Here is a 15933-nt window from a genome sequence, read left to right on the forward strand (position 1 = left end):
CGGGTATGGATTGGACGCGTACTCTTGGTTTGTACCGCCCTTTCCTGAGATGCTGCAACATCCACAACATCCTCCTCCGAGTGAGAGCACGGAAACACTCGAGCTTCGCTTCCGCATTGCTGCCGCCGGAGACGCTGCACCGATCATCTGTCCGTCTGTGAGAAGTTTATCTGCCAAAACGTTTTTGCAATTTTATTAGCTTTTTGTTACACTTCCTGTCCTTAGCAAATAAATTAATAAATTCTCAATTCATTGAATAACACTACCGGAGAGTGAAATTCTGAGAGACTTCAGTCCTGTTGATTTGAATTTGAATGGAATCGCCTCCGACCTACAGGGTGTTGAGGATTAGAACCGGAACTACAGCAAGTGTAGTTCATAACCATTTAATTTAATTTAATTTAATGTTTTGACCAACAGCAGGGAAATGGACCAATTTTATTGAATACCTTGTTTATTTTCACATAAATTTGGAAACATAAAATGAAATTATCTGTTTGGTGGATTATGTGTTTATTCCTTATTGTTGCAGAATAATATTTGATGTATTTAACATATGTTCATTCGGAGTGATAGAGTAACCTAATTTTCCTGTTGCATTTCCCTCAGCAACAGTACTACTTAAAGATGAAAATCCATTATTTATAAATGGCTCTGAGCTACAGTGAGCTGTGTACAGTGCAGCAAGACCTGCTTGTCTCTTGGTGAGGTAAAAACACAATTTACATGTGAAATATTGTGTTTATTGACAGCGACTCATGGCCAGTGTATGATCAGTAGCTCAACACGAACTCCAGGAGTTTCCAGGCGTTTCCCACCTGCATCCTCTCAGTGCTGGGACAGAAGAAGACAAGTCTTAGTAAAGTAGCATCTCTGTTGAAATGGTTAGCTCATGGATTTGGGTTACCTGGAACTTCCAGATGACCATAGCACCATCCAGGCTCACACTGCTGTACTCTTCCACTCGTTGGTTGGTCCCCGACACGACGCACAGCTGCCTGCAGGACCATCAACACACACTGAATGTGTAACTCATGTACGAGCAAGAGATGTTCAGAGGGGTTGGACATCACATAAAAGGTTGCTCTGCATAGCAGACAAGAAGATGTTTACGTGATGGTGTTCTGGTGAAGAGTGTCCAGCTCTTTGCTGTCGTCCTCTGTGGCCTTCTTGTCCAGGTTTTGAAAGTGTCTCATGGCAGTCAGGTTGACTTTGGTGGTCTGCTTGGGGATGTCCAGCTTCTTCACAAACTCCAGAGCTCCTGGGCCCTTGTAGGTGTACTGGTACGGGCAGCAGTCGTGTCCCTGGTGGACCAGAGGTAAGACTTCATTCTCTTTCATCAGATCTTATCTTTCCATCACTATCTTTCTCTGCATGAACGCCGGACCCTCCCCCTGCTTGACGGTCGTCGGTTCCTGGGCCCCACTGGCCTGATCTCCCACCTCTGACCACCTACTTCATCACCTAGACCTTTGACCTCTGCTTCAGTGAAAAGGCTTGAAGCTCAAGACGCTGCTAATAACTTCAGTCTCTGAACACGTTTTCCTCTTCAGTCATGGGACGACCTGCTGCAGGTACTGGCACACTCAGAAAGTGATAGTTACCGCAGCAACAATCTCCGTTGGGTTGACGTAGAGGACGCTCAGCAGAGGCAGTCGCTGAGTGGTCAGCTGAGTGACCCTGTGAACAGCCAGGAGGATCAGTTCCTGGTCAGTGGTGGGACCAAGTGGGACGTGGTGGACCTGTCCATGACTCACGTCTTGTTCTGGGTGGCGTCGGCCACGGTGATACTGCTGTTGTGGCCCACCCAAGCCAGCTGGTCGCCACTGGGGGAGAAGCAGACGCTGTGGACCCAGCCCCCGCAGTCCTTGTGCTCCATCATCACCTCCCCGAAGGGCATCTTGGCCCCCCAGGACGTGGGGCCAGGCTTGTCCTCGATGTCCTTGATGTAGGTTGAGAAGATCCTGTCAAGTGCAAAGACTATTCATTTAATGCTGCTGTTGTTATTGTTAGCACCAGCAGAGGGCAGCGTTTGTTGACATGTTGCAAGCAGGTGGAGTGGTTCCCGTTGTGGTTGAGTCTTGAGTGCTTCAGACTCCGACCTGAGTGATCTGGAAAGCTACTGCCACCTGCTGTCCTACTGAGTTAATGTGCTCCCTCACCTGCAGTGGAGATCAGCCGACCCAGCAGCCAACAGGATGTTGTTGGGGTGCCAGGCCAGACTCAGGACCGTGGAGCGAATGGCCTTCTTGATGTGTTTGCTCAACCACCTGCAGGAGGTTCGTCCAGTGTGCAATGAGGTCCAAACACTCAGTGAGAAGGTTCTGATTCTGAGCCGTACCAGTCGTTCTCCTTCTCAAAGTAGCAGACGGAGATGAGGCGAGCGCCGCTGCCCAGCGCGAACTTGTTCTCCTGGGGTGACCACTTGACACAGGTGGCTGCTCGGTTGATGCGCACCAGGACCAGAGTGGGCTTCCATGTCCCATCCTTCAGCGTCCACACGTAGGCGTTACGGTCCGAAGCACAGGTCACAATGCGGTTGGACTCCGGGGCCCAGTCGATCCCTGCAGACAGCGAGAAGAAAAGAAATGTGATGAGCTGGGAATCTTGGTTCTGCGGGTCTGACCCATGAACCACGCCTCGCCTGACTTGGATCATGATGAGGACTGACTCTACCTGTGATGCGTCCGCTGTGTTCTGTCAGCTCCTCGATCTTGATCCAGTCCTTCCCTTTCTTCTGGTAGATGTTGACCACATTGTTGTTGGGACTCAGTGCTATTTCTGTTGGACGCAGGAGGACACACAAGACACATCACACCGCAGCCTGCACCACATGTGGACCTGATGCAGCCGGCACACATCATCATTCTGTAGCAGATAATCTAATCTGTTCCCCGGCAACAGTGAAGCATTTCCAGGAAGGAGAAGCATCTGCACTCAGCATTACAGCCGTGATAAATTGACCTGCTGATGCTTCTGTGCAGGCCACAGAGGCAGCCCGCGAGCCGCTTCACCTACGTGTCCTGTCTTTGTTCCAGGCGTGGCAGGAGATGGGTTCCAGCCCAAAGCTGTACAGGGACATGTCTGAGCAGACACTGTTATGGGTGGAATGTGGGGGGATGAGTATGTGGAGCTGCAGGTCCTGGGAGGAGAGCAGCAGAACATCAGGAGGCTTTTCAAACATAAACAAAGTTTATCCCCAATAGATTCCGTCCACTGAAATGGAGGCATGTAATGCCTCTGCATATCTTGGATTCGATTTTTAAAATATACAGCAACAGATTTCCAACCAGGAAACGATGAGTTCAGTTCAGCATGTGCTTATCTCCACCTGTCTGAGTGCTGTTCTCGGGTGTGTCATGCTGTGCAAACAGTTCCTCATTCTTCCCTGACAACTTGTATCTGCCACGAAAATACTTCAAACCAGAAGAAGAGCAATTCTGAACTATCAAAAACAAATATTTGATTCCCCTCTTGGTCATCTCACGACTTCAGACTGAGGGCTTGAAGTCACAGGCAGCGTGATAAGAGAGAGCATTTTAAAGTGAAGCCAAGTCTTACCTGAGCCTTCTGGGCTGTGCAGGCGTTGATATCCAGGCGTGAGGGTCGGGATTCGCGGACTCTGGGCAGTCGACACGAATGGAGCTGAGCACCAGAAGGAAGGAACTGAAGATATAGACAAGAGAGGAGGGCGTGTCCACGTGTCAAAGCAGGACCAGGCTTGTGCGCAACACAAACACCTTCCCTGTCGTCACAGTTCGGACGGACCGGTCAGCAGTGGCTGGTGAGGAGGAGGCAGGCTGAGAGTGTGTGGTGACATCCAGGGAGAGGAGCCGGAAGGTGGCTCCATGACTGACTCACTGAGGTGCGACAGGAGAGGCATTATGATCATTATTTAGTTCAGTCTCTACTGATACATTGTTATTACATTTGGGATTAACACACCGTTCTCACTAGACACGGGTTACGAGAGAGCCGTATATTTGTCATGTTTTGGATCTTATGTAGTTTAACTTTAAAACACTGCAGTAAATAATACCTTCCACAGAAACACTTTTTTCAAGGTTTGTCCTAATAAGAGCCCAAAACAAACCCTCTCAAAATAAAACAGGCAAGGAAACATCTGGAACCCGAGATTGACAAAGGTGAGAGAAGAGAAATGGCCACCAATATATGTAATAATATAATATGCCATTGCCGTCAGACGACACCTTTTTTGACACACGATTGATCCAACTAAATCTGTGTTGAGGACAATGAAGGTGACTAACAGCTCTTTCATCGCTACTTTATTCACACTCTATGGATCATATATTTTGACCAATTGCGTCACGTTAATAGCGACTTTAGCGATGCTAATAGTATGACAAACGTTGTCGACTGGACTTTCAGGGCAACCTTCCTGCTCAGTGGACATTTTACCGTAAACACGTGATGTTTGGCGCAGCATTTTTCAGACGCAGCTACCGTAGTGACCGACTGAGCGGAAGTGGTTCTATGCTGTGAGGAACGAAAAACAAACGACGACGGCGAACCAAGGTCTACGCTTTACTCAGTGCCCTTTGCTTCTCGATTGTCGGTAAGTACCGTAAAGACGCCGGTGTCTTGACAAAGCTTTGATGACGAAAGCGTCGTTTCGCGTGCGTTTCTGAGACTGTTAGCCTGGGAAGCTACATGAAGTGTTGCTCGCTGTCTCCCCGAGTTCGTGGCTGTAGTTTAACATTGTGTTTGCCAACCACACGTGTTATGGCCAGGCTCTTACAACTGTGTATACGCGGAGTGAGACGTTGTTAAAGGACCGTGTGCAACATTAGCATGTTAGCACGTTAGCAATGTAGCGCTCACTGTACGCACTGTATTCACATGAAATCGTCGGTTCCACTGGCCTTCCAGAGGAACAGTACCGCCAGTGTATTCATTTGTTTCTTAGATTTCTTGTTGTATTTTGAAAATATGTTGATCAGCGATGCATCATTGTTTACTATGATAACCAAGGAAGTGTTCTCGTGACATGAACGTTCTCCTACATATTATAGTTCAGGTATACTAGTTCAGATACTACTGCACTGCGAGCTGCTCGCCACTTGGTGGCTGTTGGGTTAAATCTGCTGAGGATGATAGATGTAACAAAGAGTGTCATATGAGAATTAAATGTTGTTGGAGATGTCCCATGTTGTTGAGGGTCACCAGAGTTAATGTGACCGTGATGAAGATGACGTCAGGCCTAGTGGTCTGTCACGTGCTGTTGCCATTGCTGCTCATGTTTACTGTCAAACAAGAAACGGGTATAACTCCTGGAAGCCTCATCCAAGGGATGACCAGCTAAGCTGGGCCACTGGCCAGTGACACAGTTTACCGTAGAAGGGAAAGAGGGGAACTGTTGCTACCCGACTAGCTAATACTCGATATAATATCATGTCTTGTGTTGTTACTGTCTGGACCAGGGTGGGACGTTTTATAGGGCCAGATTATATACAGACTGTTGGGAGGGGCTGAAGGAAAGAAGGACAAAATTCAATTATTTTGTTGCTGAAATATTACCATGAAATTGGAATTGCATTGGATGACTGAAACCAAAATGTAGTGTAAAGTATTTCATGTTATATATATTTTATTGAACAATTCCCTGAATATCACTTCAGTGACAAATATTTTGGTAACACACATTTCTGATAGCTATTGTTTCAAGTTATTTTTTCAAGTATATTTTTTAAATGAGAAATTTTGTAAAAATGAATATGACATAGGAAGAAAATCCAAAAAATATTTTGTGCTTTTGACCCCACGAGGGCTGCACGAACACAGGCAAAGGGCCGCGCTTCGCCTACATCTGCTAGAGCTCAAACAACTCAGGCATAACTGTACGACAATACTGCACCAAAAAACTGCAGGTATTCACCATTTGTCGGGGGATCATTAAGCGCCTGGGTCTGGCATCATTGCACGCCACATTTGTTTTTCCCATTAGTTACGGTGAAGCGCTGTGTTTTGTTTGCACCGTCAGTTAAGTTTACATGGTAAATTGAGCATTTTATTTTGGTAGTGAAATGGTTTTGTAAATGTTTTTTTTTTTAGTCTGTAATGGTGAAGGTCGCACACTGGGTCATGCCAAGCCTGGGTGTCATCGTTTCACTGATGTAAACAACTATACATCGTGAAATATGATGAAGAGACACTGTCAACTAATTGGTGCCTGTTTTCTGCCTTATGCTGTAAAATCAGCTGGTCCTTACGGTGGACGTCTTCCTTGTTATTGTTGAGGTGGAAGCACAACAATGGCGTCGAGCAGTTCTAGCAGCGAGGAGGAGCGGAGTCTGCGAGAGTGTGAGGTGTATGTGCAGAAGCACGGCATCCACCAGCTGCTCAAGGACTGCATCGTCCAGCTCTGCACGGCCCGCCCCGAGAGACCCATGGCCTTCCTGAGGGAGTACTTTGACAAACTGGAGAGGGTGAGTTCCGTTCGGCAGGTTTGTGTTTTTGTGAGCTGAACGCTCACGTGATCCACAGGAAGAGGCCCAGCAGATGGCGTCGCAGCAGAAGTCTGGTGTGAGAAGAGACTCGCGTGACGATGAGGTGTCTCCACTCATGAACCCAGTGGTGAGAGGACGGAATCGAAGAGGCGCCATCAGTGCTGAGGTGTACACGGAGGAAGATGCGGCTTCCTACGTCAGAAAGGTCAGCATCTTGTCATGGACTCTCATGTTCAATGAAGAAAACTCTAGATTCTCTTTCAAAACTCTCAACATGTCTGATCCGAAAATAGTTCTTTGTGTTCCAAACGTCTGTAAAACAGCAAGCGTGACTTTAGAGTCCGACTTCATCTCCATTTAACTAGGTCATGGAACCTAATCCGCTCCTCTCCTGTTCCCTGCAGTGTCTCTGTTGTTCAGTTTCACACACATTAGGACACAGTTTTTGCTTGAACCCACACAGAGGCTTCACTGTTAGAGTGGACAGGACACTTCAGTAACGCTTTGTCCTTCTTTTTGTTCGTAACCTTGGCTGCCTCTCCTTCAGGGCTGAGCTGTTGGAGCTCGTCCTTTCCTCTCAGGAATCCCCTGACTTTGCACCTGCGAGTGCCTTGCTGTCGTAGTTTCACCCTGGTTTCTGGGGGGCTGAGAGCCAAAGAGCTTGGTTGCGCCATGGTTGCTGTACTGCACAGTGTAGGCAGCTAAAGGAAACCGAAGGGCAAATGTCCAGTCCGACCCGTGGCTCTCGTGCCTGCTCTGTAGCTGATGGCTTTCCCTCACTGTCCATGGTATCAAGTTTCAAGTCAGATCTTCTTTCACCCGACGACTTGGTGTCCATTCCACGGGTTGAGACATAATCTTGTTGATTCAGATCAGAATGTCATTCAAAGTCTGCTCATAGTTATGTGGTGACCCAGGCGTGATGCCTGACCCCTGAAGATCCGCCTGCACTCCAGGTGCTGCTCTGTCTGGAAGCTGTGTGGCCAGTTAAAACTAAACCATGGGTCCCTGATATGAGGCTTCATATCACGTGTCTCTTGAATGAGACGCCTCACTATTGCTGTCTACATGTGTGAATTTCTGAGGTCACTGGCTCTTGTTAGTGTTCAGCAGAACCATAATACACTGATGTTTGAGCTGCTGTCTGACTCCAGGTCATCCCTAAAGACTACAAAACTATGGCGGCACTGGCTAAAGCCATGGAGAAGAACGTTCTGTTCGCCCACCTGGATGACAATGAGAGGAGGTGAATACAGTGACGTCCATGTTGCCAGCGTGTGGGGGCCCAGCGCCATCTAACGTCTGACTCTTTGGTTTTCTCTCCAGCGACATTTTTGATGCAATGTTCTCAGTCAACTACATCGCTGGAGAGACCGTCATCGTACAAGGTCAGTCCATGGTCTGAGTGGCCAGTGAAACCTGCTTCTGGTGTCCTTCCTCTCAGCCTCCTCAGGGTTCTGTTTCTGTTTTGTTTTCCAGGTGATGAAGGAGACAACTTCTATGTCATCGATCAAGGCGAGATGGATGTGAGTCCCTGCAGCTGGAGGCTGGACTGGCCTCCGAGTCCAAACCTCTCTGCTCTATATCCTCTCAGGTGTATGTCAACAACGAGCTGGTGACCAGCATCGGAGAGGGCGGCAGTTTTGGGGAGCTGGCTCTGATCTATGGGACCCCGCGCGCCGCCACAGTCCGAGCCAAGTCCGACGTTAAGCTGTGGGGCATCGACAGGGACAGCTACAGGAGGATCCTGATGGTGAGCGGTAGCCAAGGGTGGGCATTCGACACGTGCCGCAGCCACTAATTCGTCCTGATGACTGGCATGTGCAGGGCAGCACTCTGAGGAAGAGGAAGATGTACGAAGAGTTCCTGAGCAAAGTCTCCATTCTAGGTGAGTCAGGCCCCTGGGCAGCAGCAGCTGTGAACTGATGACCTCTGACCCCGTCTCGACCAGAGTCTCTGGACAAGTGGGAGCGGCTGACTGTGGCTGACGCTCTGGAGACGGTGCCTTTTGAGGACGGCCAGAAGATCGTGGTGCAAGGAGAGCCTGGGGACGAGTTCTTCATCATCCTGGAGGTGACGTCTGATGCGGAAGACTTCTAGCTAGCGGTGGTCAGGTGTTGAGAGAAGGAACTCCCTGCTGTGGATGGCAGCATCTGGCTGACATCAATTGAATAGATGGTTGTGTCAGGTGTTGATCCACTTCAGCTGCTGGAAGTAGAGCGCTTATCCTGGTTTCCCCCTGAGAGTTGTCGACAGAAGGACATTTGCTCCTCATCTTTTAACTTTCTTAAAGCTTGTGATTTCAGATGTAGCTGATGATGTGTTGCTGTCTTGCTCCAGGGAACTGCGGCGGTGCTGCAGAGACGCTCAGAGCAGGAGGAGTTTGTGGAGGTGGGCAGACTCGGGCCCTCAGATTACTTTGGTGAGTGACACGCTTGACGTCATGTTGCCACACACACAGTAGTAGGTCCCAGTTTTGAGCCACATCTGAGGTGTCGTCCTGGTGACTGGGTCTCGGCCTGGACATGTGGTGGGGCTCTGTCACATAAACAGCTGTGTTTGTAGGCAACTCTGTCACCACCGTTCTATAAAGATACTGCTGCACGACGCTTCGTCACCAGGGAGTGAAAATGGCAGCTCTGTGCGGTCAGTTGGATCATCCAGCTCAGGGCTGACAACTGACAACCGTATTTTCCGCACTATAGAGCGCCCCGGAATATTAGCCACACTCAAGAGATTTAAGAAGGAAAATAAATATTTTTTACATAAGCCGCACCGATCCATAAGACTGGTGCTGTCTGCGCCGCAGAATATGCACGAGGATCACTTCTAGTGATCCTCTAGTTCCAGCATTCTGGGCAATTTTCTGAACTGGAATCATGAACTACTCACATCTTATTTACATTTAAGGTGTTGAAAGTGCGCTGTTTTCACCCTCCAGTAGATCGTCTCTGTTGGCAGAGCTGCGGACACACGGGCGAAAACAGAACGGGTGATCGGACGCACCACAGACAGCGGGTGGGGCTTCATCAGAGCGCCGGTTGTCACATGAGATCAGATTGAAGTCGCAGCCGCAGGGTTCAGATCACGAGAAAAAAGTAGCGGCTCATAGTCTGGAAAATACGGTAATAACAATATAAATCTATAGGTAATTGCACCGGTTTCCTTCTCAAACTCAAACAAACTCAGACTTAATTTGGATGCCATTTTGACAGGAGCGACTTTTATTCGCTAACAATAGTGGTATGATGCAACACAGCAGGCCATGAACAGAATCAATGCAGGGCGCCGCCCATTGGTGAATGCAGTTATTGCAACAGAGGCTCACTTTCCGTGACGCAGCTGGCATTGACGTCATTCTTCTGGCCGCAGGTGAGATCGCCCTGCTGATGAACCGTCCTCGCGCCGCCACCGTCCTCGCCTCTGGACCTCTCAAGTGTGTGAAACTGGACCGGCCTCGGTTCGAGAGAGTCCTGGGTCCCTGCTCGGACATCCTGAAGAGAAACATCGAGCAGTACAACAGCTTTGTGTCTCTGTCGGTCTGAGCTCCGGATCAGGGCTGCTCTGCTGCATCAGACGCTCCCTGTCTGCAACTGTTACGGTGTGTGTCGGCGTGTGCGTGTGCGTGGGCGGGGAGGGGGGAGCTGGGCTCGAACTGCGGGACAAGGCGTGAGTGTCAGACTTCCGGGCACCAGCAAATCTGAAACCTTTTTTTTAAAGACTGTGGAGACTGTCATTATCTGGTCTCAAGTTTCCCTCTGTGTGTCACTGAAACCACACCGTGTTACCGAGTCTTAATCACACCCACATGATATTATGAAGCATATATGAAGCTATTTGTATGTAAAAGGTTTGAGTGGTAGCGCTGTGGTGCCACCTGCCTCCACATCTTTCCGGTTCTTACCTCCTGCACATTATTTTTCAATAAAAGTGACTTTAAAGTGTTGTAAACTCAGCGAGCGTCGTTGAAGCCGTGCGTTGAAGCCAACTCCCCTGACTTTCAACCATGAAGCGGTTTCCAATGTAAATGCTGTGGACTCAGCTGTGACTGGGTCCTGGGATGCCGGTCGGGGTCCGTCCTCTCCAGTCACTCGGACCAGTCGTCGAACTTGACCACGCCATCGAAGCCTTGGTAGGTGAAGGGCTCCAGGACGGGACTGCAGGTCTCTTGAGCAATGCACGCCATCCTGTTGGAGTCGCAGGAGTTTTCAGTGCCGGGTCGTAGGTACACAGAGTCCGGAGACTGGATGGACGGGTCCTCGTTGAAGTAGTTGTGTGGTCGCAACAGGACACTGCCTCCGTTGCCCACGGTTACTGTGTTGGGGATGTCCTCAGCGTGAGGGATGTGGAGGAAGCCGGTGGTGACCCAGGCCACCAGGTCCTGCGGGTCAGAGTCAGGTTTGACTCCAGTGCCGACGTCCGGTCAAACCTGTCGGGACTCACCTCATCCACTATGTTGTCGTCGTCCTGGATGAAGCTGCTGAAGTCCACCGGAGGAGACCAGATGTTGTTCAGGTTATACACACTGCTGCTGGTTCGCTCCTCGTCCTTGTGCTTTGTGATCGCCACCTTGTATCTGCACACCATCACAGTCGCTGAGCTAGTGGTGCCCTGACCAGGCTTCATGAAACACGGTCCTCATTCTCAGAGCTCAGTAGGTGGCGCTCTTGGTTTAAAAACGATGGGAGGTGCCACTGAAATGTTTGCTCAAATCCAAACATCTGAAAGTGCACAGTGCCATCTAGTGGCTCTGAAGATAAGGACGTTGTTTCATGAAGCCTCACCAGCGCATCACTACTGACTAGTGATGCAGCCATCTTAGGTTTGAAGAGACAACTATGTCATTCATGTTAGTGTCGTGACCAGCATCCTTAAAGTGCTGTAGAAATATAGCGTTCATGATGATAATAGTTATTGTTATTATTCAAGAGGTTCTCAACTGACCTCTGGTGTCAAGCCTTAAGCCAAGAAATCCAAATGTATTTCATTAAAAAATATGAAAAATATTTAAAAAATGCAGAAGCTGAGTGGAAAAAAGGTTTTTAAAGTCCTTCTTGATGACCCCCATGAGTCAGATGAAGACCTTGGATAACTAAGGGGTTGCTGGTTCTAACCCGGGCTCCCCGCACCTCTCTCTGTCTCTCTTTCTTTCTTTCATTCCACTTCCGGTCAGCTCAGTCGTGTGGACACGTGAGGTGTGAGGCGCCAGATGGCGGCCGGCTGCTGTTACCTGGCCCAGGACATGGCCCGCTCCTCGGCCTCGCTCTCAGGTAGGGGGTCCCCCGTCATGCTGAAGACCTGCAGCCTGTAGCTGCGGTTGTGGCCCCAGCGGTTGGTCTTATTGCTGGCAATGTGAAGGTAGCGTGGAGTCTTGGTGTCGAAGCGCAGCGCCGCCTCCTGCAGAGGCCATACATGATACCATGGGTCTCAAACTCTGATCCACAGAAGGGACTGGGGCACAGTTGCCACAGGCTTGGCTTCCAACCAATCACCGCGACACCTGACTGGGTGGGAGCGACGCCCCGTGGCTAGCGAGGCCTTGAGCACCTTCACGTCTGACTCTTGGTCTCAGGTCTGACCCCGACAGCCGTCCCCTCCCTCCCACTCACAGCCCACACACCTGCTCAGTCTTGAGTTGCTGCTCCACCAGCTGAGGGACCATGGCGTGGTGCTCGGGCATCCATGGCAGGGACGTGTTGACAAACTTCATGTCTTTGGTCTGGAAGACGTTCTTCACTCCTGTGGAGAGGCAACGTGTTTGGTTTATGGTGTGCTCTCCAGAGGGCTCACGAGCCAGTGGAACCTGTCTGCGGTCCTCACAAGGTCAAGGCAAAAGTGCGACGATTATTTGAGGCGTAAACAAAACCCATTCGCTATTTGTCTACTTTATATTCTGCTTCCTTTTGAATTAATGAATTGAATGAGTAGTGCACATTTTAACAATACTTTCCAGAGTTCTTCACGACTTTTAGACCTTGCATTATTTATGATTTACGCTGAGAAGAGTTACGTTAAATTAAATCATTTATAAATTTCCCCAACTTATGTGTTCACATCCCAAAATGTAAGCGAAGATTCGGCCCTTATTTAAGATAACAGAGCACGAGATTTAAATGACACTCACCGAGAATGTCCAGATCCACCTTGAAGTTGACGAAGTGCGTGTGCATGTTTCCAAGGACGTTTGCCGCCACCTGGTGGCCGTGTTTTAAACTGCCGTCCACCAGGTAAGACGAGGAGATGTATCCCGTGGCGTGGACCTTGGCCTCCACGGAGCCGCTCTGGTAGAAGATGAAGTCCCACATGTAGTCGTAGTTCAAGATGGCGGTGAGGGTCCGCACCACGAGGGCGCTGTTGGCCATCCCGCCGTAGCTGTGCTGGTAGAAGTCGGAGAAGTGCCTGCGCAGCGGCTCGGCGCGGTTCACCTCAAAGATGCAGATGGAGTTTCGGTATCTGACCGGGGCCGGGACGTCCATGTAGCGGTAGGTGTCCACGTAGACGGCGTCGGCCGGGCAGTCCACGCCTCGGACCAGCTCGTGTGCGAAGCGTCCGATTCCGATGCTGGAGTCCAGGAACTTGGTGATCATCATGCCCGGGGTCACGGAGCCGTAGACCGACATGGACTCCTGCACGCTCAGCTCGTACAGGATCCTCTCGCCCCTGAAGCGTACGTCGAAGACCCTCATCCCGGTGAGGGCACTGAGGCCGAAGGCGAAGCTCCAGTCCAGGTAGAGGACCTGGTTCCCGCTCAGGCTGAAGCGCCGGCCCTCCACGCTCAGCTGCTGCGGAGCCGCCTGCCGCGGGCCGCTCCTGGGCCTCAGCGAGCCGTAGTCCTCCGGCCGGTGGTGGACGATCTTCTTAATGGTCCCTGCGTCGTATTTGTCCCGGAGCTCCGTCACGCTGTCAAAGTACTGTCCGTTGTAGTAGAGCTTCTTCACGCTCCAGTCTGACTCCCTCACGCTGTCATGGTAGACCAGGACCTCGAAGCCCACCGGCAGAATGTAGACGCCGCTCATGTCTCTGAAGAAGGAGATCCATGTCTTCCTGTCCTTGGAGCGGACACCTCGCGGCATCTGCTCGAAGCCCTGCAGCGCCGTGCCAGCGTCCGCACCGAAGCTCTCCTTCATGAGCCGCGGCAGCTTGGAGAAGACCTCTCGCTCCAGGAAGCTGAAGAGCAGCACGTATTCGCCGCTGGTGACCGTGCGGGCATTGATGGGGAGGCCGCTCTTGTACCGCTCCACCGTGACGTCCCTGTGGTACTTGGGCTCGGGCAGCGGTCCCACCACGTACTCCTTGATGTGGCCCTGGGCTCCGTAGAAGACCACCACGGTGGCCTCGCGCACAGGCTTGGCTCCCTTCCTGTCCAAGTACGCCAGCACGTCCCGCTTCTTGGGCAGGGAGAGGTCGATTAGGAACAAGAAGTTCTCAGAGGGTTTGGTGAGCTGGCGGGTGGACAGGGCCAGGTCCTTCTGCTGGAGCATGTAGCGCTGGACCTGCAGGTACTCCTCCCTGCTGAGGTCGGCGAACACCTGGCTGCGCTGGTCGTGCCTGGCTGCAGGAGAGGGGCCTGCCTGCGTGGCACATCTGGGCGCCCGCTTGGAGTGGAGGCTGATGAAGATGATGTTGAGGAGGACGGAGAAGAGCAGCAGGGCGATCAGAGCCCACTTCAGCAGCCAGCTCTTTTTCTCAGCCATCATGAAGGAGCCTCGCCGCTCGAGTGGAGAGCTCCGCCCCGCGCCTTGTGTAAAGAGCAGAGGCCTCTCCGCCCTCAGAGACGCGGGGAGGAAGGGCTGCTGGGACACGGGAGGTTCAGGGGCTCCAGACCTGCCTGCCTTCAGAGACCCTGCCCTGCAGAGATGCCCCAGACACACAGCCATGCAGAGACGCCCCAGAGACACAGCCATGCAGAGACGCCCCAGAGACACAGCCCTACAGAGACACCAAACCATCCCTCTGCATGCTCATTGCACAATCGGTGATTGAGAGAGTTGACACAGCAACTGGAGTTTTCACACAATATGCTCATTTGAAACATGAGGGCAGCCTGGCACTTCGACCCCCCCAAACCTCCCCTGGAGATCACCTCCAGATGTTTTCCAGCTCACCCCCCCCCCATTACACAGAATCAAAAGCCTTGTTTTGGCGAAGCAGACACAGTAACGGAGAGAAACTGCTGCAGCAGGAAATGAAGTCATGGTGAAAAGAATGCGTGAACTCTGCCCGACACTACACACACACACACACCAGTGCTGCTCACCGACTGGGATCGGCAACTGACTTCAAGATATTCATACCAGCGAGCCATTGCTTTCCATCTGCTCCTCTACAGTCAATTAAAAAGATGGTTTTGGACCACTGCGCTATTCTAGTCTACACCGGAGTAGTTTTTAGTAGTTTGGAAGTCATTTTCAACTTAAAAAAACAAATACAATCAAAATTCATGGAACAATTCATGAACATGTGTGTCATTGTGTATTTTGTGGTGAATAATATTTATTTAAAAAAAACAAAACAGAAAAAAGAACACAATGGTTTTAGAATATATATATTTTTTATTAATTCATCTTCTGTTTTGTGGTCCTTTTTTTTTAGAATTGTTTATTAAAATGTGAATACATGGAACAATTAGAATAAAAAAAAAATAGAAAGTTAAAAAATAAACTATTTTTTTGGACCACTGCGCTAAAAGCTACATGAGGATTCTTCAGAGGTTTTTAGCAGTTTGGAAGTAATTTTCCACTTTTTTTTTTAATACATTGAAAATAATGAAACAATTCATGAATAGGTGTGATTTGATGTATTTTCAACCCAAATAATAAAAAAAACTAACAATTAATAGATTTTTTTGTTGTGGTTTCTCTTTTTCCAAATATTTTTATTTTTCTAAATAAAATGTAAATGAATTGAACAATTCAGGGACATGTGAGTGATTGTGTATTTTGTGTAGAATATTTTTATTTGGAAAAATACATCAAAAATAAACTTTTTTCTTTTAAAATAAAATTAAAATTAGCTAATCTACTTTTTTTGTTTTTTTTTTTTTCAAATAGTTTTATTTTTCTAAATAAAATGTAAATAATAGGAACAATTCAGGGACATGTGAGTGATTGTGTATTTTGTGTAGTATAATATGTATTTGAAGAAAAAAAACAGTAACTTTTAAAATTTTAAAATAAAATAAAAATGAGTTAATCTCCTTTTTTGTGGTTTTTTTTTTCCAAATCGTTTTATTTTTCTAAATAAAATGTAAATAATAGGAACAATTCAGGGACATGTGAGTGATTGTCTATTTTGTGTAGAATAATTAATAATTGACGAAAAAAAACAGAAAGAAACCTTTTTAATTTTAAAATAAAATTAATTTCCTCTTTTGTGTTTCTTTCTAAATAAAAATGTAAATAATAGGAACAATTCATTCATTTTATTTTTTTATATATATATATATATATTTTTTTTATGAGTG

The 15933-nt window shown here is 48.9% G+C and overlaps 3 protein-coding genes across 4 annotated transcripts; 1 reads left to right on the top strand and 2 right to left on the bottom strand.

The window, feature by feature from the left end:
- Positions 1–721: 721 nt before the first annotated feature.
- Positions 722–4541, bottom strand: zgc:86896 (uncharacterized protein LOC415190 homolog). The gene is made up of 11 exons (XM_053851823.1): positions 4423–4541; positions 3562–3860; positions 3019–3142; positions 2677–2781; positions 2342–2564; positions 2163–2270; positions 1758–1964; positions 1605–1680; positions 1114–1304; positions 908–998; positions 722–834 (listed from the first exon to the last, which is right to left on the bottom strand). The coding sequence occupies exons 3-11, from the start codon at positions 3080–3082 to the stop codon at positions 829–831; spliced, it is 1071 nt and encodes a 356-aa protein (XP_053707798.1). The 5' UTR covers positions 3083–3142; positions 3562–3860; positions 4423–4541; the 3' UTR covers positions 722–828.
- Positions 4438–10437, top strand: prkar1aa (protein kinase, cAMP-dependent, regulatory, type I, alpha (tissue specific extinguisher 1) a). Of its 2 annotated transcripts, none has more exons than XM_053851820.1 (11): positions 4438–4579; positions 6262–6449; positions 6508–6675; positions 7625–7716; positions 7797–7858; positions 7950–7996; positions 8065–8223; positions 8298–8358; positions 8422–8543; positions 8811–8892; positions 9843–10436. In XM_053851820.1, the coding sequence occupies exons 2-11, from the start codon at positions 6276–6278 to the stop codon at positions 10013–10015; spliced, it is 1140 nt and encodes a 379-aa protein (XP_053707795.1). In that variant the 5' UTR covers positions 4438–4579; positions 6262–6275; the 3' UTR covers positions 10016–10436. The 2 variants fall into 2 exon arrangements, with proteins under 2 accessions (XP_053707795.1, XP_053707796.1); XM_053851821.1 differs by having other exon boundaries at positions 4439–4579; positions 6223–6449; positions 9843–10437.
- Positions 9678–14175, bottom strand: LOC128751054 (primary amine oxidase, liver isozyme-like). The gene is made up of 5 exons (XM_053851819.1): positions 12595–14175; positions 12091–12209; positions 11701–11867; positions 10914–11046; positions 9678–10851 (listed from the first exon to the last, which is right to left on the bottom strand). The coding sequence occupies exons 1-5, from the start codon at positions 14165–14167 to the stop codon at positions 10558–10560; spliced, it is 2286 nt and encodes a 761-aa protein (XP_053707794.1). The 5' UTR covers positions 14168–14175; the 3' UTR covers positions 9678–10557.
- Between the last annotated feature and the right edge of the window lie 1758 nt (positions 14176–15933).

Source organism: Synchiropus splendidus, chromosome 19, assembly GCF_027744825.2.
Source record: "Synchiropus splendidus isolate RoL2022-P1 chromosome 19, RoL_Sspl_1.0, whole genome shotgun sequence".
Taxonomy (NCBI): Eukaryota; Metazoa; Chordata; class Actinopteri; order Syngnathiformes; family Callionymidae; genus Synchiropus; species Synchiropus splendidus.